The sequence below is a fragment of the Taurulus bubalis genome (genome assembly GCF_910589615.1).
Source record: "Taurulus bubalis genome assembly, chromosome: 11".
Taxonomy (NCBI): Eukaryota; Metazoa; Chordata; class Actinopteri; order Perciformes; family Cottidae; genus Taurulus; species Taurulus bubalis.
This window is the reverse complement of record NC_136599.1, coordinates 13,538,574-13,558,793: the sequence shown is the minus strand read 5'-3', so window position 1 is coordinate 13,558,793 and position 20,220 is coordinate 13,538,574. Positions and strand designations below refer to the sequence as shown.

The 20,220-nt window shown below is 39.7% G+C and overlaps 2 protein-coding genes and 1 long non-coding RNA gene across 3 annotated transcripts; all 3 read left to right on the top strand.

Annotated features, from left to right (window-relative positions):
* Positions 1-3,609: 3,609 nt before the first annotated feature.
* LOC306743292 lies at positions 3,610-5,031 on the top strand. Its single transcript, XR_013771081.1, has 3 exons — positions 3,610-3,654; positions 4,248-4,662; positions 4,767-5,031. It is a non-coding gene; the product is annotated as an uncharacterized lncRNA (long non-coding RNA).
* Positions 5,032-7,075: 2,044 nt separating this feature from the next.
* csrp1a (cysteine and glycine-rich protein 1a) lies at positions 7,076-11,433 on the top strand. The gene is made up of 6 exons (XM_079226221.1): positions 7,076-7,212; positions 9,296-9,411; positions 9,939-10,107; positions 10,183-10,321; positions 10,414-10,510; positions 11,069-11,433. Exons 2-6 carry the CDS (start codon positions 9,297-9,299, stop codon positions 11,143-11,145), a joined length of 597 nt encoding a protein of 198 aa, XP_079082347.1. The 5' UTR covers positions 7,076-7,212; position 9,296; the 3' UTR covers positions 11,146-11,433.
* Positions 11,434-12,691: 1,258 nt separating this feature from the next.
* phlda3 (pleckstrin homology-like domain, family A, member 3) lies at positions 12,692-14,996 on the top strand. Its single transcript, XM_079226358.1, has 2 exons — positions 12,692-13,318; positions 14,368-14,996. Exon 1 carries the CDS (start codon positions 12,886-12,888, stop codon positions 13,306-13,308), a length of 423 nt encoding a protein of 140 aa, XP_079082484.1. The 5' UTR covers positions 12,692-12,885; the 3' UTR covers positions 13,309-13,318; positions 14,368-14,996.
* The last annotated feature ends 5,224 nt before the right edge of the window (positions 14,997-20,220 follow it).

The following is a 20,220-nucleotide window of genomic DNA, read 5'->3' as shown; positions in this document are numbered from 1 at the left end:
CATCAGGTTGTATCAGTATTAGTGGCTGCAGTGACCTGCTTTCCTCTACACACATGTTATAAACGGGGTTGTAGATTTGATACGGCCTCTCTCAATTCATGCTCAATATTGAGTTTAGATCTGTTTTTTTATTTTGAGAAACGCAACAGCAGGAAAAGACGAGCTCACGGAGCTCACTGCGTCGCGTCAAATCGCGCATGCGCAAGCGTAACCTGTTAACGGCGTACCGTAACCATTTACGCGAAAGTACAGGCATTTGTCCATGTATTTATTAATGACTTAGTTTTATATCCGTGTACTTGTACTTTTGTAATATGTGAAGCCAGCAGCTCATTGTTGGTAGAAGACACGAGCACTTTGGCTCGTTTCACCTCCTGCTCCGGGTTCAGAGAGCTGCTCCGGTGCGAGGAGAACTCCGGTTGCTCCTCACAGGAGAGCTGCTGTTGCATCTTCACCCTGGGAGCGTTTAAAACGTAGATATAGCGGTCTGCTTTTCACGCGACATATTTTTCGACGCTCTCTGTCCGCTGCTGTGTGCTCAGTGCTCACCTGTGTGCGCGCGCACGTATCTGTGGGCAACGGGGCGGAGAGGTTTTGTGTGTGTTTTTGAACGATGACAAGCCGGAGTGAAAACAAACCAAAATGAAATAGTAACGAGGCTATTTTTAAAATGTAGGGAGTAGAAAGTACAGATATTTGCGTGAAAATGTAAGGAGTAGAAGTAAAAAGTCGTCTGAAAAATAAATACTCCAGTAAAGTATAGATACACAAAATTTCTACTTAAGTAAGGTAACGAAGTATTTGTACTTCGTTACTTGACACCTCTGGTTATTTGTATAAAATAAGGTAATGAGGTCAATCGTATTACAATATAGATTTCAACCAGTTGACCATGTTACCTGTTAGGCCAGCAGAATCTGTTTACTGTCTCCTTTAAAAATGTTGCACAATAAAAAATGTAGTTGCCTTAAGCTAAACTAGACTCTTCTGAGTTTACAATACCTGTACAGACAAGTTAAACCAGCTTACACTACTACCAGTTGAAACTCCCACTCGGCCTCAATGACAGACAGCATTGACAGCAAACACAAGAAACGGAGACGACACTGTCACATATCTTCACAGGTAAGCACAGCTGCAACCTCCTTCTATCCTTTATTTGTTCTTTCTTTCTACATGTTGTTCTGCAGGTCCTTCCTGATTGATTTCTCTCTTTGTCTAACATAAGAGTAAAATATTAAGCTAACGTAACAGTGTAAATTCTTTGAAGTTAACCACACCCCTTTAATCAGTCCCTTCTCATTACTATGTTAATATGCCTCGCAATACGACAATAACTCTCCCTGTTGACATTTGTTCTTTAATGATATTAAGTATTTCAGAGTTGCGGGACCATTCAGAATCACATTTTTCCTGCTAAGTCCTAATCCTTGCAAGTTTCACCTCAATAGATATTCAGTATGTAATACTAAAAAATATTAATAAAATGACAGAATGTAAATATGTGAATACATACAATTGTCAAAAGCCATTAACTGTAGATAGAAAAGCTAATGTTCTAGCTAATGGTAGGTTGAAATTTGAGGAGCAGTAAACATGACACTCTTCCCTCCTGCCTGAGGGTCACTTGGAAGAAAAGCTGCATCGCTCCAAAACAACAACCCTGGAATTTGACATGTTTCAAATAAAGACTTGCTGAAATAGAATGTAATGTACATCCTCTAGTACTGAGCTCACTGTTACACTGACCTGATGCACAGTGGATATGTCAACAGCATTTGTCATTTCCTTATACCTCACTATAAATCATTTTCTCTCAGATTGTTGGAACGGACTGTCCAAGATGAGCGGGCCAGTACCTCCAGAAATGGAAGAAACAGGTGGGACATGTTTCTAAAATTGTATATTTTCTTTAATCCTTAATATATATATATATATAAAGTCATAACAGTCCCTTAAAGCATAGTTTGTGGTCACTGTATATTTCAAAAAGTTCATATTTTATTTGTATGCTTTGCTGTTTTTAATGCCGTCTCAGAATGGATAACAGTGACAGATCCAAAACAAGCAGGTTGGTTGTTTTCACAAGGCCTTCTCCACAGCAACAGAGATTCAAACAGCCTATTTCTTAGTGTGGACATCAGACAGGACAAGGAAGAGCAAGACCGGACTTTAGTCAGCTTCTACAAGAGAGACAATGTTCGGTGCATGTCGCCACTTCAATGCAAACTACAAGGTAGTAACTGGCAAATTAATCAGTACTTTAGCTCGTAAAAGAAAACACTATATTGTTCAATTCAGTGATAAATGTATAAAACTTTTCTACACAGGCGACGTTGCAACAGGAAGTGGAGTTGACCGTCACGTGATGTCAACAGTGATGTTCAAACTAATGAGTGGATTCCATATAAACTTGGGTTAGACACTGTAACATACTCATACAACAACAATGCTGATTCAGATTACATTCAGAAGTAACGTGCCTGCAGATCACTAAATATAAGTAATTGAAACATCAATATAGAAATGACTTCTGCTATCTACTGTTACAACCATTTATGATGTAATACAAAAGTAGTGAGACTGCAAGTTAAATAATTACTTACTAAATGTATACTAAATAATTACTTACTAAATTTATAAGCCCGACATGACATTTTACTTGCCCCGGGCAAACAGACAAGCCTTATTGAGCTTTGAGATCCATCCATTCATTCTATTATTTCATTTAAACTGGAAAATATGGATAATCTATTATAGAAGAAAACAACTCTTTTTGTTTCTATAAAAAAAAAAAATTAAAAAAAAGTTAATAGAGTAATCAAATAATTGAAAGACAGATAATTGACAGACCATGTATGTGAAATGTATGATAATTATGGTAATAATTACTTACAAATTATCAGATTAAAGGTGACCTACAGGTCTACAGTAACCCAACAAAAAACACTAATGAGTCCAAGGAACAAAATATAAAAATCTACTTATTGATTATAGTTATACTCAAATGTGATTTTTCCTCAAACTCTGATTTATATTTTTACACTTGTGCTCTAAATCTTCTCTTCATCCTCAATCTTTTCACTGTTGCAGGAAGTGCGGCCATCACCAAAATCTTTGAAGGTGAGTCTGATCACCTCATCCCCTCAGTTTCAGAGGAACTGCTTGAAAATAACATGTTTACAGTCGCGGGCCGGATTGTTGGCCATTCCTTCTTGCATCGTGGCCCGAGTTTCCCGGGACTCAGTCCGGCCATTATTCACATTCTCTTTGGAGGTTCGTTGGAGACTGCTCCTGTGACTATGCAGGACTGCCCTGACCTCGACGTCCGAGATGCTGCGAAAATGGTGAGCACTGAGTTTAACTAAGGTCAACACATAACGTTAAAGATATATACTATATTTTCTACCTAAAAACCCTCTCTATTTGTCACTTAACACACAACAACAGCATCATACAACTACATTCAACGTTATTCATTATAAGCATGCTGCATGAATAAAACAGGATTTTCATTACGTTTTAATTCAGCTTGATGGAGACGCTGAGTTAAAAGAATTTGATGCCATCCATCAGCTCTGCCTGTCCTATGGGCTGCCAGCACCAAATGCCACCAACAGGAAATGGCTGTCTGAAAAGCTTCTCTTGAATGATGTAATGCCATGCGTTTTTATTTACTCTACTTCAGTTTCTCAACTCATTTTAATTTCTCCACTGCTGCTGCTGAACACACTAAAGAGGTTATACTGAATAATTATATTATATAAATTATAATTTCACTATGTCCTTTAAAAGTATTCTAAAGTGCATTTTCCACATCCTTATCTTGTTATATTTTTATTTTCAGAAACATCTCTCTCAAACATTCTTAAAAAAAAAAATTTTGCCTGCCATTTCAGAAATTTGTTGCAAATGCAGTGATGTGTTGACATCTACTTGTCAGCAAGAATCGGTGTGCTTATCAACTCAAGCAAAAAATAGAAGATAAACCAAAACCTTCAGATGTCCCTCTGCATCTGCAACAAAGTCCAACAACAAATCTTAATCATTCAACTTCCAACTATCTGAGTCCAGAGAAGCTTTTTTTTTTATTATTTAGAGAGACATCACTCAGATATCTCAGATTTTTCAAGAGCCATTTTTGGCATCGTAAAATAAGGACCAAAGTCTACAATTGTGGTGAGGTCAGAAATGACCCACTGATGAATGATTTTTGTGTACAATGTGTCCCGTCTCCCCACTTGCAGGTTATCGAGCAAACGATGCGTCAAATCAATCAGTTTCAAAAAGGCTTAAAAGACACGGGACTGTGGCCACTTCTCAGGCACAGAAGAGATGTAATCCCAATCCTGTTTCCCAGGGAATCAAAAGCACAAGTCACACCTCAGGTACAGCAGCACAGACACGTCTAAGTGGTACGATGCAGGTAACTGATCCATAATCAGACTTTTCCCATTGCAGCTATGTCAACTACTAAGAGGATTGAAGGCTATTTTAGATACAGCTGGAGTTGCATGTGATTTCAGGTGATCTTGGATTGCATCATCTGGCCATCGTTTATAACCGTCATCTTCGAGAGCTACAACATTGAAGATGATGGTGATCCTGATGTCATGGATGTGCGTCGAGTATCTGGCTACTTAAAAACATTTATTGAAAATGGTATGTACGGCTACTGTTCCAGTGATATCTTGTGAGCTACTGTTGCATGAAGCCTTCTCAGCAGAGTCCGTGTTGACTGATCAGCTGCTTCTTTAATAACATAGCGTCTCCAGCTGAGCTGAAGAGTCTCATAAAGTTCTGGGTAGGATGGGAGGTGCCAGCCACAAAGATGGAGGTGGAGATTGTTGAGGCCACACTTCCCACAGCTTTAACATGCTTTGAGAAGCTGAGGCTGCCGAGGCATTATACAGAGTACAAAACATTTCATCAGGATTTGTGTGCATGCGTGTCAACATGTTACAGTGGTTTTGGTTGTGCCTGAAGTGGAATAATGTTTACTATAAATGCATGTATATTACATGTGTGGAACTTCCCCATGTGTGTGTGTTTTAATGTACATAATAAACCCATCTTTAATTCTTCATTCTTCTCCTGAGTTTTTCTGTTTCTATAACATGTTTAAATTTGTAATTACAACTCTTGATTTTCACTTCTCATTGTTGAATTCACATTGGCTTTCCTGCAAGTGTCTCCCGTATCTACAACACCAAACATGCAAGCTGTCATTATCCTCCTGCATGTTATTGATATATATATATATATATATATATATATATATATATATATATATATATATATATATATATATATATATATTGATATATATATATATATATATATATATATATATATATATATATATATATATTGATATATATTGATATATACAAAGCTTGCACCAACACATTTGTAAGGAAAAACTTTGATAATCAATTACTTATTTAATAATACAAAATTCATTGATTTAGCATTGTGTTTCTATATCATTGTCGGTTACGTTAGACAATGAACAGGACTGTTTAAAAAAGGATCAAAATATAACAAGGAATTGTCTTTTTTTAATCCATGTGTTATCTTGCTTTTCAGGGCACGGCACTTACAATACCCACAATGCAACCTGATTGCTGATAGTTTAGTCAGATATTTGAGCGTGTTATTTTAGTAGATGCTAATGTAGCCTCCATTCGCTAAGCTTAAATAGAGACAAGTTTGGTATGCTCACTTATCTCTACGCCACACACCCAGATTCTTTTCATTTTCAAAACCGTGGTCTTCAGTTGAGGCAGTGATATTCCCCAAGATCTGTAAACAGACTTTGATGTGTAAAATCTGTGAATTTCTCTTTTGGGTCTTTATTATTATATTCACATAATATATAAAGAGTCATTGTTTGTATGTAGACCTTCTAGCTTAACATTTTTTATTTTTGACTGGTGTTCAGTTCCCACTATGACCACATGGTGGTATAAGAGCTCAATCATAGTAGAGCTGGACGCTCATCATTCACTGTGCTTCATCTGTCAACATTATCAAGCAGCTCCTCAATCCAATTCAAATAATGCTTGCTCATTTATTGAGCATCTCAGATTGACCTTTAGCAGCAAGTCCCTAAATGTTATTTAAGGTTGTGACGATAAAGTATAAAGCCTGGAATTACTTTGAGATTGCGTCCTGTTCACTGTGTAAGAGGGAAAAAGTTTTACAATTTGACTCCTCAAACTGATGATCTATTAAAGGGTTAACTTCTAGAGAGGCAGTTTAAAAAAAAAAGGTAGTGGGATGACCTTACGACTCATAAGATAAAACACAAAATAGGAGAAAAGAATACCAATAGTCACAATACTGCACACATCAAGAAGAAGAGCGTTTCACATTATTCTTGATGCAGTCAGCAAGGTTATCATAAGTGTAAACACTCGCTCATCTTACTCCTCCTTAAATAAATCTAGGAGGAGACCAAGGTAATCCAGAAAGGAAGTATCCTCCCTATATGTCAACATTATATATTCTCTGTCCTCTGGTTTGAATATTACATAACAGGTATGTTATCCTTCACCATGAAACTTCAGGGCTAGCATAACAATTTAAGCCACAGATAGAAAACGTCAACACTATACAACTTTTTACAAGCTTTTTGCATGATTCCATGTAAAGCCTTGCCTAAACCCAAATACATTTTTTCATACACTTTTAGTATCCTGCCATTTAACACCAGCAAGGAAGTGAATGAATGAGGCCTGCAGAAATTAAAAAACAATGAAAAAAAAAAAAAACTTATTCTTATTATTCTGTCCTCATAAAGTGAACTAGATCTTTGTGCTACTTTATATGTTTTCTGCATACAGTTTAGCTTCCTTATTCACTGTGTTTCTGGCTCTAATTCTTAGTAGGTATAAAGATTTCCATCGTGCAAGTCATCAAACAGCTTTTCAATCCAAGATCCCTCCCCATTCACCTCTCTCTCTCTCTCTCTCTCTCTCTCTCTCTCTCTCTCTCTCTCTCTCTCTCTCTCTCTCTCTCTCTTTCTCTCTGTCAGTCAGAAACTCCCCTGTTGCTCGACACGCCATAACTTTGCGGACTGAAGCAGCAACAACAGAAGCTCCTCCATTTCACCATTTCAGTACATCTGGAACAGTGGAAAACTGGAGAGAACCACATTGTCTGAGTCTATTTGAGTCATCACTGACTGACAACACCTACTAACTGCAGGTGAGGAAAGTTAACATATTACAGCTCGCTTACGCTTCCTGCTTGCCTCTTACTGTATCTCATTTCCTACTCTTTGTGCCGATGCATGACGGGAAAAACAACACATTGTTTTCTGTGTAAGTCAGGCCAGAGGAGACTCTTTTGTTTGAATAGCTATCATGCAGTTAAACAGTAACACAACGTGGAACACTCATGTACAAGAAAACCACATACAGTAAGCAAAGATCTTAATGCTCTCTGGTGACGGCAACTCCTAATTTCAAACATTAAATTTTGCTTATGTCACATGCAGTCACATTTACTTGATGAACAAACTTCCTGATTTCATTTCACTTCTTACTTCTCATTCACTCTATAGTATTCGAACATTCCTGCACAACAGTCTGTATCCCCACATGTCTAAACCTGCAGAGCCACAATCATCAACAATCAACATGTACCAGAATTCATCTCCAAGAATACTGTGCCAATCATTTAGCAAATCTTAATTAAGGGACTAACCTGTTTTTTTCTCACCATCTGTGAACCTACTTTGTCCTTTAGCTGGAAGAAATCTTTACATCATGACACTCTTGTCTCATGTCCAAGCTTCTGCCTTCTTTCTTTCTGCTCCTCGTTGATTGTCTTGCCTGTAAAACAACATGAGAGAGTTCAGAGTTATTTGAGACTTCTGACTGACCACTTCTAGTCATGTTGTCCTAGTTGGGCTGCTGGAAAGCTCTAAAAGGATATTTTTCTACCACAAAAAAATATTCCTGACGTTTCTGCTTTTACTGGCAGTAAAAGTAAGCTCTTGTACTGTTTCCAGGACTGTGGAATATACAAACTGCAAAAAGCATCCTGAAAATGGCAGTTGGAGAATTTAGTTCAGCAGATAATTGAGGCCTTTCACTTTCCTCTGTTTCACATCCTACTTCTTCTGTATCAGGTCTCTTTCTCTGAACCTTCCTCAGTTCAGACTTCTGAGGTTGTTTTTTTATTGGCTTATTGTTTATTGATTCATATATTAAGTAATTTGTTTCCAGTAGAACTATTGTATCTGACAGATTTATTAATTATTTAATATGTGACAATCCTGATAAAGTGATTATTTATTATTGTATTGTATACATGCTTTGTGTAACATCAACATGTATATGTATCCATCACCAGAACATCACAATTGTGGCGTCCGCAGTTTAATTTTGGGGTTGATGTTGAATTTTCTTTAAAAAAAATGGGGAGAGAGGTAATTTGGTGTGGCCAGGCAGGCACACAAAGGAAGTGTGTGGGTGATGGGAAATCACACTTCCATATTATTATGCTCTGATAGGACAAACCCACAACTCAGACATAGAAGTCTGCAGAAGTGATGCAGAATGAAACAGACAGACAGGGATGGAAGTGGGAGGGTCCGCATGGTCAGGAATGTGAATGCGGATAGACGAGACTGGAATGGGAGGGTCGTGCTGGGAAACAGGCTGGGTAGAAACAGACAGGATGCCAGGGTCTTTCACATTCCACCAACTTTAAGACTCCTCATTTCACATTACTTCCACATGGATGTCTTCAGTTTTCAAAAGAAAGTAAATAGCTTCGCTAGCTAGCTAACAAAAAAAATAATTCTTTTCTGCTTCACTGCTGGCTTGCTTGTCCTTTACAGAAGCCACATAACCGGCAGCAGTGAAAATACTGTCTCTGGGCCTGGCTTTATGAAGCCAAAATTACAGGCCACCAAATCTGAACATTTAAATAGGTTTATTAGAGCAGAAAATCAAGTAGATGTGTTTGCTTGATGGTTGTGGAAAGGAAATAGTTCATTGATCTATTTGTTTTTGCATTTAAAGCCTACTTACAAATGTAAATTGCAGGCTTTTAAACCACGTCATGAAAATAAGATTATAACTGCATTCCTTGGAAAAATACCTAAACTATTTAAGCCACGGCCACAGCAATTTACTATTTCTTTACCATCCAATTCACTGTTAGCTATCCCTCTCTCAAACGTAGTTCTGTATTGTTATGGCCATATTCTAGACAATTAGAAAGCTGTTGTCACAGTGTGTTTTTGTGTCTGTCTTCATGCTGCATGCCATTACTAAAGGATGTCATCAAGATTCGGAGGAGGAAACAAGTGTGGCCGCTGTCAGAAGACAGTCTACTCTGCAGAAGAGGTACTATGTGATGGGCAGAGCTTCCACAAGTCCTGCTTCCTGTGCAGTAAGTAAACTCTTTGCCTCTTCCTGTCATTGTCAACTTGGAAACCGCTGAACTTCCGAAACGTGCCACTTGTCATTACAGTCACAAGTAATACTAACCTAATGTGAACTGTTGATCATGTACTCACAAATAAAAATATATATGCATAGGTGGCATGGTATAATAAAACAAAAAGTGGTTGTATGTTGCATGGTTGCTAAAAAGATTACAAAATAATAAAGGAAAAAATAACAAGATAATGTTAATGTGAAACTTATATTGGTATATGGCAGATATACTCCTGTTGTAGAAACACAAACAAAATGTTTCTATGACTCAACTTGACAAATATGTAGGTTGAGTTATTCGTGTTGTAATCGAACAATCCTGTGATAATATGTTTCTTCAGTAGAACTGTTCCATAAAAGGAAACTGTTAGGAGCCTTTATCTAAATAGATGAATGTGCTCAAAAATATGTGCAACAATATGCAAAAGAAAAATATACATGCATGTAAGTGTGTTTGGTTGCATGCTACTGTTTTTGCAGTGGTGTGTAGGAAGAACTTGGACAGCACAACTGTAGCGGTTCATATGGATGAAGTCTACTGCAAGGCGTGTTACGGCAAGAAGTACGGGCCAAAAGGTTACGGCTATGGCCAGGGAGCAGGGACACTCAGCATGGACCGGGGAGAGTCTCTTGGTATTACACATGAAGAGTGAGTAACACACACACACACTTCTTGGCCTTTCTTGAAGGCCTTTTATCAACGGTTTCTCTCTGTCTCCATCAGACCTGCTCCTCATCATCCCACCAGCAGCAACCCAAACCCAAACCCATCCAAGGTGGCTCAAAAGTTTGGAGGGTCAGACAAGTGCCCTCGTTGCGGGAAGGCCGTCTATGCTGCTGAGAAAGTGATTGGAGCCGGGAGTGTAAGGAAAAACACAGACATGCATATTGCATTTGCATGCTTGCAAAAAATACATCCCTTTTAAAAATGGATTTTCTGTTTATTTATTTCTAGGCATGGCATAAGATTGGATGTTTCACTTGTGCCACATGTAATAAGAGCCTTGAGTCAACCACACAAGCTGATAGGGATGGAGAAATCTACTGCAAAGGTAAAACATCACTTGCTAAAAAGAAACCTAGTATTTAGTACTGCACAAATTTTTAAGTTTTTTTTACATTTAACCTGTTCATACTGTCACATCTAACACAATAGGTTTGCACTGTGGTTCCATACACATCCACTAAACTGCTAAAACATATAAATATACCAGAGCTTATAAGGACCTTACTTAATACATTGATGTACAACCGCGTTCAAGTTCACTCTGAGATGTAATTCATGGTCAAGAGGCCTAGAAGTTGCAGACGAAAAGATAGTAATTGTATTGTAATCTTATGTCAGACCTGTTTTCAATCCTGGTCCAGAGTGGTGAAGCCAGCAGGACTCGCATTGATCCACTCAGGCTGCATTCGTCTGAAAGAGATTATGATATGTGATACACCACACAATACAACCACCAAATATCCCGTGGCACTATTATCAGAACAAGATTGCGCATCTTAAAGTAGGTTAGGGTAAGGGTTAGTTGCACAGTTGGTGCATTTGAAGGATGTGATGTTGCTACCAAATGTTTTTTTTAATTATCTTTGTTTTCTTCTTCTTACAGCCTGCTACGGCAAACAATTTGGTCCCAAGGGGTTTGGGTACGGACAAGGAGCTGGAGCGCTGGTGAACACTCAGTAGAGAGCAGACCACTGAGATCTTCGACATGTTTGCAGAAAGCTGCGCTAACTGTCTTCTTACTGCAGAGGGCAGACTGCTACCTGTAAACATACACCTGACTACATTGACGTGGAGATAGGTCTGGGTCTTAATACTGAAACGTGTCTTATTTGTTTCACGCTGCAATGATTTGCACCTTCAGTTGTCTTTTCAAATAAAATGTCAGTATTGCATTAACAATAAAAAGTGCTGTTTTTTGTGTTTTTTCATGCTTTCCAAAACGAATGATAATAAATAAAGTTGAAAGAGTTTAGTGCCAGTGTTTCTTCTTATTTGGGGCAGAAACTACACAAGAACATATCAGGGAAGCTGTGTGTGTGTGTGTGTGTGTGTGTGTGTGTGTGTGTGTGTGTGTGTGTGTGTGTGTGTGTGTGTGTGTGTGTGTGTGTGTGTGTGTGTGTGCGTGCGTGTGTGTGTGTGTGTGTGTGTGTGTGTGTGTGTGTGTGTGTGTGTGTGTGTGTGAGTGTGTAAAAATGTCACACACTCATTGTATTCATTCTTCTCATAACATCACAGTGACGCATCAGAGTGCCGGTAGGATAAATGCAGTATCTTAGGGGAAGTTGGGGGAGTTACAGTTTCACTCCACCCATGAAGATCATCGGTCACATGCCATGCAACCATCAAGGATGTGAAGAATGACAAAAACGTTTAATGTGCCATAATTAAGCTTTACCTCCAATGCGAACACTGAAACTGCAGAGGAATCAGCCATGCAGGCTTTGAAGCTTGAAAACCAGTTTCTCCACTTAGTTTAACACAATTAGTCAGTTAGCATTCATTGGTTTCAAACATGCCTTCATTTGAGGAGGTGTAGTCGTTTACAGTATAACATACACCAATATTAAATAATGTATCAGAACGGGGATTGCGCAAGGGCAAATACATTGAATAAAACATTACAACAATCGTTAATATCTGCTGAACAGAGACATTTATTCCTTACATTGTGTTTCTCCCTCACACTAACCTATTACAACATCTGACTTCTATGTACCCTGCCACCCACTCGCATTCCAGCTCTCAAAAGAGACACGATAATGCAGCTAATGGAGCCAAATGTGATTTCAATTTTGTTTTAGATAAGTTTTCTTAAAACTAATTTTACTTACTATAAACAGGTGCACTGTGACCTGGGAGTGCAACATCCATGACTGTAATTCACACAAACACAACGCACAGTGCTGTAAAATGTCTGAATTACCTGACACACACACACACACACGCACACACACACACACACACACACACACACACACACACACACACACGCACGCACACACGCACACACACACACACACACACACACACACACACACACACACACACACACACACACACACACACACACACACATGGAATTTCATAAACAGCCCGGATCTCCTCCCGCCGTCACTAGGCGGAGGCGGGGAAGGTCCACAGAGGAGCCGGGCATGTTCAAACATATCCAGGCAGACCAGTCTACCATCCTCTACGGACTGTTTTCATTGGGCATGGATTGAATTTATATACACAGAATATATAAGATGTGTTGTATTAGGCTGTTATTATTCATGACATAGCTCAAGCCGATATGTTTTTCTGAGTGACACTTGGCGCCGCACAGTTAGATGTGTGTTTAATGGATACATCTTGGGACGCATCACTGCTGAAGACTTCCTAAATTTCGGCTCTCTCTGAAGACTTCGGCTCAGTGTGGCCATGTCTTTCCCGGCCAAAGTGATGCGAGACGGGCTGCTGGAGAAGCGCAGCAGCGGGCTGCTCCAGCTGTGGAAGAAGAAGCGCTGCGTGCTAACCGAAGAAGGGCTGCGTCTGCATGACTGCAAAGGCGGCGGCGGCGATGCTCCGAGCTCGGCTTGGAGCTCCAAAGCCAAGGAGCTCCGTTTTGAGCGCATGGCCACTGTGGACTGCGTGGAGTACAAACGAGGGCTGGTGTATTTTACCGTGGTCATGGCTACGGGGAAGGAGATTGACTTTCGGTGTCCGCAGGACGGCACTGCATGGAACGCGGAGATCGCGTTGGCACTGGTGCGCTATAAGAACCTGCAGGCCGTGCAGACGGGACGAAACAGGCACCTGTCCACAGCACACCTGGGCAGCACTGGGGAGGATGAGGAGCTTTGACCTGATGAAGGTGAGTCTTCCGGTGAATTAGACGGGGGCTGTCATAACATTTATAAAATAGGTTGGAGGAGTTATGTATTAACTTATTTAGACTCACACGTTTATTTTGGGTGTGAGAGACAGTGTGGCACCACACCCTCCCATAACTGGAGTGTGACAGTACTTTGTGTCACCCAAGTCCAAGCATCCCTCAGACACACCAAGGGTACATTTACATGTTTTATATATTGAAAACTGCCAGATGTTCTTAACCATTTTCCATAAAACCATTGAATCAGTTCAGCCACTGACTTCCATGATTATCCTCCCTCCTGTGGTCAAAAGTTGAGACAAGGTGCAGATTGGATGGAATGAAAACATTGAGACTCTTGGGAAATGAGGTGGCACATGGCTGAGAAGCACTAAAGGTAAAGGTTATTTACAAGTAGTGTTTGTGTGGAGATCAATGTAGATGTTCCACTCTAGTGTGAGAGTCGTGTCAGCTTTCATTACGATGGTCATCGGCCTTAACTGCACCACAGTCGTCTTAGGACACAAACGCTCTCTCACTTGAGGACATAATTAAGACGCAACGTGAGCCTCCAAAATAACATCTGCCTGCCTCTCCCTCACTAGGCAGCCAAGTATTTTTAAACACACACACACACACACACACACACACACACACACACACACACACACACACACACACAAACGCATAGCCTTCTCTTGTGTATTTAGGTGACATATTGACAATTAGACTTTTGGGCCGAGGAGAGCTCTACATCTTTTTCCGCTTTTTCCACATTTTGAACACAATCAGTGGTGCCATCACATGACAGAATGACACAAGTACTGAAACTGGTCACTGAGTGTGTAAGTCTGAACTATGAGCTCATAGTCCAGGAATCCACAGCGATGCTTCCTTAAGAGAGCTGCAGTAGTCAAGTGCCCAAATTAACTCAGTAGCTGTGGTAACAGTGCAACGACTCACTACAAATGCACTTTGTAGCTGCCCCAGTGTCTGATGTAGGAAGTAAGAATTTAATATTACACATTTGCTCTTCTCTTTTTCTACAGGCTTTCTACATTTTGGGAGTGAACCAATCAGAGTGGGGAAGGGTAGAGGATACCAGACCCATCAGCTTGATTCTGTCGTGCACAGCATGATGGGATATACAGAACGGCCATCAGTACACGGATCAAAGGGCCGTGAACAAGTGCCACAGACACACTTCTTGTCTTCCTTCATGACCTTATCACACTGTCATACAAAGCCTAGGAATATGATATACTGCGTAAGCAGCATGGATAGAAGTATTTTTCTGAGGTCATTGTGAAGACCGCTGCATAAGTAAATAAACATAGCGTTGTTTGGACAGAGACAATGGAGCCGGGATACTGTTTAACCTTTGTGCCTTGAGGTTTGAAAACTATATTCCAATTTTCTTCAACGTTTCCTAACGTCTTCTGAAACAGGAGTCACTTTATTTCTTAAGTCTAGCTTTTGATGGAAACACATCACTGTTGGAATGGCTTAAAAAAAATGAGAAATGTTCAAGACTGAACAGATCTACATGCTTTTGCTGAAATTAAACATTAAGAAGAAATATTTTGCTCATATTCATTGCACATTTTATTCTATATATACTGTATATATATGCCGAAACCATGTACAGTATTACACTAAAAATATGAAATAAATGTTTTGTCAGTAATCTTGAAGTCTTTCTATTTGAGAACAATAATTCCATTCTCTGGAACATATAATGTTTTTCAGAGCTAAACAGTCAGCTGCAATTTATTTTAGGTTCAGCCCATTAATTGCTAAGCTCATCTGTTTCCAGTTGTGGTGTAACCGTGCTGTTATAGCCTCTGGAAAATACACACATCGCCAGATATACACACACAAACACACACTGTGGCACACACTCCTGCTCTTGCGTGTGTGCTGAAGTGAGGACACTTTTTGTTCTGAGCAGTGTGGAGGACTAATGAGAAGCACAGTGAGCCTGAGGCATGTGCACACAAACATCCACCCACACAGACTCACCTCCAGAAGCCTTACGTGCACACCCAGCATGAGATTCAGCATCAGCAAACTCTCGTTAGCGGAGGCCTATATATATATTGTTCATTCAAGCATGTGTATGTGTGTCAAGAACATAGCAGTGTGTGTGTGTGTGTGTGTGTGTGTGTGTGTGTGTGTGTGTGTGTGTGTGTGTGTGTGTGTGTGTGTGTGTGTGTGTGTGTGTGTGGCGCTTCAGTACAGGTCAGGAATAAAGGGTTGATTGTGTAGCGACTTCTCCCATTACTGTGGAAAACCCCAAAGCTAGCCACACCGCATGAGTCAGCAAGGGACCAGGAGCACCACAAGGAGCGGATACACCCAGCGTTGGCCTAAACACATAAAGACATTGACAAAATTGACAGGTACTTTGATAAGTTACATTCATGCGAAACGGAGGCATTTCCACAGGAGCTCTGTGGAGAAGCCCAAGATAGTTGGTTATGAACAATATATTGAGACGTCATTGAGCACAGGAATGGTCATCATAAACTTCCATCATGGTTAAAGCATTATATACTAGATGTAAACTTTCATCATTTGAATAGGCAACAAAACGAAACAAAATGTTTATTGAAGATTACTAGAAAAACTCAAATGAATCCCCAGGTTTCCAGCTTCCAGATGATGTATACCACGTGTATGTGGCATCAGCTGCTGAAGTGCTATACAAGTGAAGATCATTTGCCCTCCGTTAAAATAGTCAAACTGGGTCTATGGTAAGAGGGGTGGAGTATAAGGTCCAGTCCTTCACAGTGTGTATGCTCACACTACTCCGTGGAATGCCTTGTCTAAACATCATAACCTTTGTCCAGGGTGTCTGGCTTTCTCAGCAGATAAACACACAGGCAGTGATCTGCAATTTCATAAACCAAATCCTGGAGCATGAGCTGATCTAGAGTTGAATGGGTAATAGAACAGGACAGACATTATGGCAAATCTGATTAGTTTATCAAGGCTTGGAGGAAGAGAAAGAAAGAAAAAAAAATGTGTCTGCGCACTTCTTTGACAAAGATGCAGAATAACTAAATGTTTGCTAAAATGTTTCACTAGTCTTTCTCTCAGGCTTCACAAGCAGAGCTTCTGTCTGCTGTGTGCTTGCTGAACCACTAGAGGTCAGCTGTCCTGTTGGAAAAAGAGAGTTTCTCTATTCACTGCTGTTTGGCTGGTTGTGTGTGAACATTTTTGGCAAGTTTTCATAGTGCAGGGTCACATTTGCTTTTTTGAGTACTAGAATTTGTTTTTATGTATCGTATACATTTTGGGTGCGTTATATTTTTTGTTTATATTCTCTTCAATACACCTTCACTTAATTTTCAACATACTGTATAAACCTGGCATACTACTGTGTGAAATTATCATACTTTTTTCCCCTTGTCTTTCCTCTCGAATGTTTGTTGGCCCCTGATCTGTATTCTTAATGTTGTAGGTGCAATACTTTCATATTCGAGAACGCAGAATTGTCTCGCCAGCACATGCAGAAAATGAAAGATACCATGTTTACATCATAAAAATACCATCATAGTCATTTGGTGATTTTTGGGAAAACAAGTTCCCAAAACTAAGTTAGTATTATGGAATAATTTGAACATACACCTTGAACTTAAAATGTAAAAATGAAAAATTGTTGTTGAAAAGCATCATCTAAAATATATATATATATATATATATATATATATATATATGAATGAAAAACATATATATATATATATATATATATATATATATATATATATATATATATATATATACATGAAAAACACAAAACCAACATAATGGCATTGCAATTCCAGCTCTATTCATTTGTGGAAGTTAAGATATTAGCAGCCTTTTTAATCGCATATATTCAAATGTATTGAAAAGCATTCAATTCAATATCTAAAATACTCAATTAGTGAGTTTTACTTTCAGATGAAACATGTTGTATACTGATGGAAACACATCCGTATTAGCATCAGAAAAAGTAGAAACTGTAATCTAATGGTGATTAACTGCCAGTCAATTTGGAATGTTTAGCAAGTGTCAATTCTGTGGTCTGCATTTCGGCGACGGGGCATTACTTTTGTTTTCATTTGAGTTCGACAGTGCCGAGAAGTTTCCATTTGTCTGTTGAGAGGGTCTCTCTGGAAGGCTTGATGTAAAGCATACAACTCCCAGGGGCCTTCCTGCAAGCATGTCTAGCATTTTTATCTGCCCTTTGAGGATTAAGTGTGGATAAACAAGACTACGAGCCTACGGCCATGCCAGTGGCTCTGTGAGCCTGTACTTGGGCACAGCAGTGCTCTCAGCTAAATGCTAACGTCTGCATGCTAATATGCTCACCTGACAATGTGTGCTATGTTGGTTTTCTTAGTTTAGCGGGTTAGCCTGCCAACATTTGCAAATTAGCTATAAGCAAGCAGCAAACAGCTGACACTATTGAGATACGTTTCACAGGTGTTTGGCCATGAAGTTTTGACCTGATGATTGCAGCAGACATAGAAAAGGTCAGGGAATCACCTGTGTTATCCCAATTAATCCTGTGGGAGACATTTTTGCCCCATATGTCATACCAATGCCCCAGCAGTCGTTGAGACATTTCACTCGAAACCACAAAAGATTACCTCACGGTGGCACTAGAGGATAAGTCAGGTGGTCATCAAAGACTTTATAATTCATTGTCTGGGTATCATGAATGTCGGGTCAAAATTAAATGCACTTATTAGACGTCAAGGCATTTAAGTAAACAACAAAAACTATAAAACTCATGGTGGAGCGAGTGGAAAAAGTAATGGGATCATCAAAGAGTCATCCTCATGAGGATCACGGATGTCTCCTCAAATTGCATGGCATTCCATGTAATAGCTGTCGAGATATTTCGGTCTAGATCAAAGTGGTGGACTAACAGCAGGAAGTTCCATAGAGCCACTAGTGTAGCTAAAAGTACTGTATAACATAATAACATTGGCGACTCCTATCAATTACATGGCACAGGTATTGTTCCGCTCGCTCTCTTCAAGCACTTCTTACTGATTTACTTAAAAGTGTGAATTTGTTTTATAGTTTATCATCTGAGTTGCCTTCATTAACCTGTGTCGTGCAAAGGCCAAATTTCTAAGCTCTAACTGCTGGCCCCTCTAATGAATCTGCGAGAGACAAATGGACAGGGCAAGAGTAGGCAGTAGGAGAGATGTGGTTGTCTAATTATAGCCTCCACTAACAAAAGAGAAAGAGCAAGCGCAACAATAGGGTGGGGAGGGGGCGAGGGTGGGGTCAGTTAAATAGAGGAACATCAGTTCGGTGGCCTCATCTCTGATCATCCTGCCTCTTCTGTTGTCACATCTTTCTCTCAGCTGCTTCTGACACAGGTAAGGTCCCTCCATGGTGTTGTCTGTCAAGCTGTTCAGGTTTAGTGTTATTTCTTTGATTTTCCTAGAAAGATGGCAGTTTGAAGTGATATACATGTGTCTGGTACAATCATTTATTCGTTCCAAATGTGTAGCCTTTTCCCAAGTTCCAACAATGTGGATCTATTGGTTTTTGCAATGGAAGTATAGTCTAACAGGATGATCAGTGCACAGCATATGATGCCAATTCAGTAAAAGTATTAGCAGCGATCTTATATCAAGTGTTTAGTTGTTAATTTGCCAATGGCAGGGGTCTTGGTCATCCTTGGGGCTGTGGCTGGACCTAAACCATAAGTGAATCAGCCAGAACAGGATGATTAATTGAAACAAGCTGGTTTGTTTAAATCTGTACCAAAGCATCTCTGTTCAAATCCAAGGCTGACGTGAACTTTCCAAAGCCCCTCGGCCTGTTTTTTTCACTGCCAAGTTGGCTGCACCACAGAGGCTCATGAGCATCATAAGCATCCATGAGTTACTGGCGGTAAATCCCTGATCCAGACTGGGCACCCTAGCAAACAATCACCCTCCACAGCTGTCTATCAGATGTCCCCTGGTCTATTTGGGGAGACAGGCCACTCTAAATTCTTCTCCCCGAGATAATCCCGATGAGAAAGATGGGGATGAGAGATGGGAGAGATGGCTGAGGGATGGCTATCAGTTTGGAATTTTCCTAATCCGTTGAAGCTGCTTGTAACCCCATCATGCAAGGAGGTCTTATGTGCTCTCATTCTCAACTGGAATCAACAAGTACAATGAAAGAGGGACATTAAGAGAGAAACGGCGAGAAGAGGTGAGACAGGGAGGGGTCAAGTGCTGTAAATCACTTGTTGATTTGATAAAGGCCAGAAGGCCATCAGGCTCCAGACAGGAGGATAATGTGAAAACAACACTTTAGGAATGAGCTGACAAGAACACTTAATTAAAAGGCAGTCTCACCTTATGCCTTCTTGTCACACCTTTCATGATATTTTACATTTGGTAGACAATATTTTCAAAGCCAAACTGTCCACAGTGAAGTCTGAGAACAAGTTTGAAAAACAGGTACATTGATTCCTGATTCCTTTTGCGTGTCTCTAATACAAAGAAGTACAAAGAAAATGCTGTTCACCTCCATTTCACTAGGGTGGCTACAAGCATCAGCAGCAGTGATCTCATTTCCCTTAATACTCAACCTCAGAGCAGTGGTTCCGAACCCTTGGTGTCAAATGTACCACCACCATGTATTTGTCCTTCATTTTACCTCACAATTTTAATTAGTATATCCATCACTGTTTATATAACTGTTTAATCTAATTATTTTAAACATGTATTAAATACGTTAAGCTAATTATTTAAACTGTTTATTAATTTTACATTACATTACATGTCATTTATCTGACACTTTTATCCAAAGCGACTTACATTTTTGCTCTATACACCGTAGACACAGCAACGGGGAGCAATTAGGGGTTAAGTGTCTTGCTCATTCATTTCGGTTAA

Bases quoted from the DNA above. Each gene is read 5' to 3' on its own strand.
- phlda3 (XM_079226358.1), top strand. From the start codon at position 12,886: ATGTCTTTCCCGGCCAAAGTGATGCGAGACGGGCTGCTGGAGAAGCGC.
- csrp1a (XM_079226221.1), top strand. From the start codon at position 9,297: ATGTCATCAAGATTCGGAGGAGGAAACAAGTGTGGCCGCTGTCAGAAG. The intron at 10,108-10,182 runs GTGAGTAACACA...TGTCTCCATCAG, and splicing joins CTTGGTATTACACATGAAGA to ACCTGCTCCTCATCATCCCA. The intron at 10,322-10,413 runs GTAAGGAAAAAC...ATTTATTTCTAG, and splicing joins AAGTGATTGGAGCCGGGAGT to GCATGGCATAAGATTGGATG.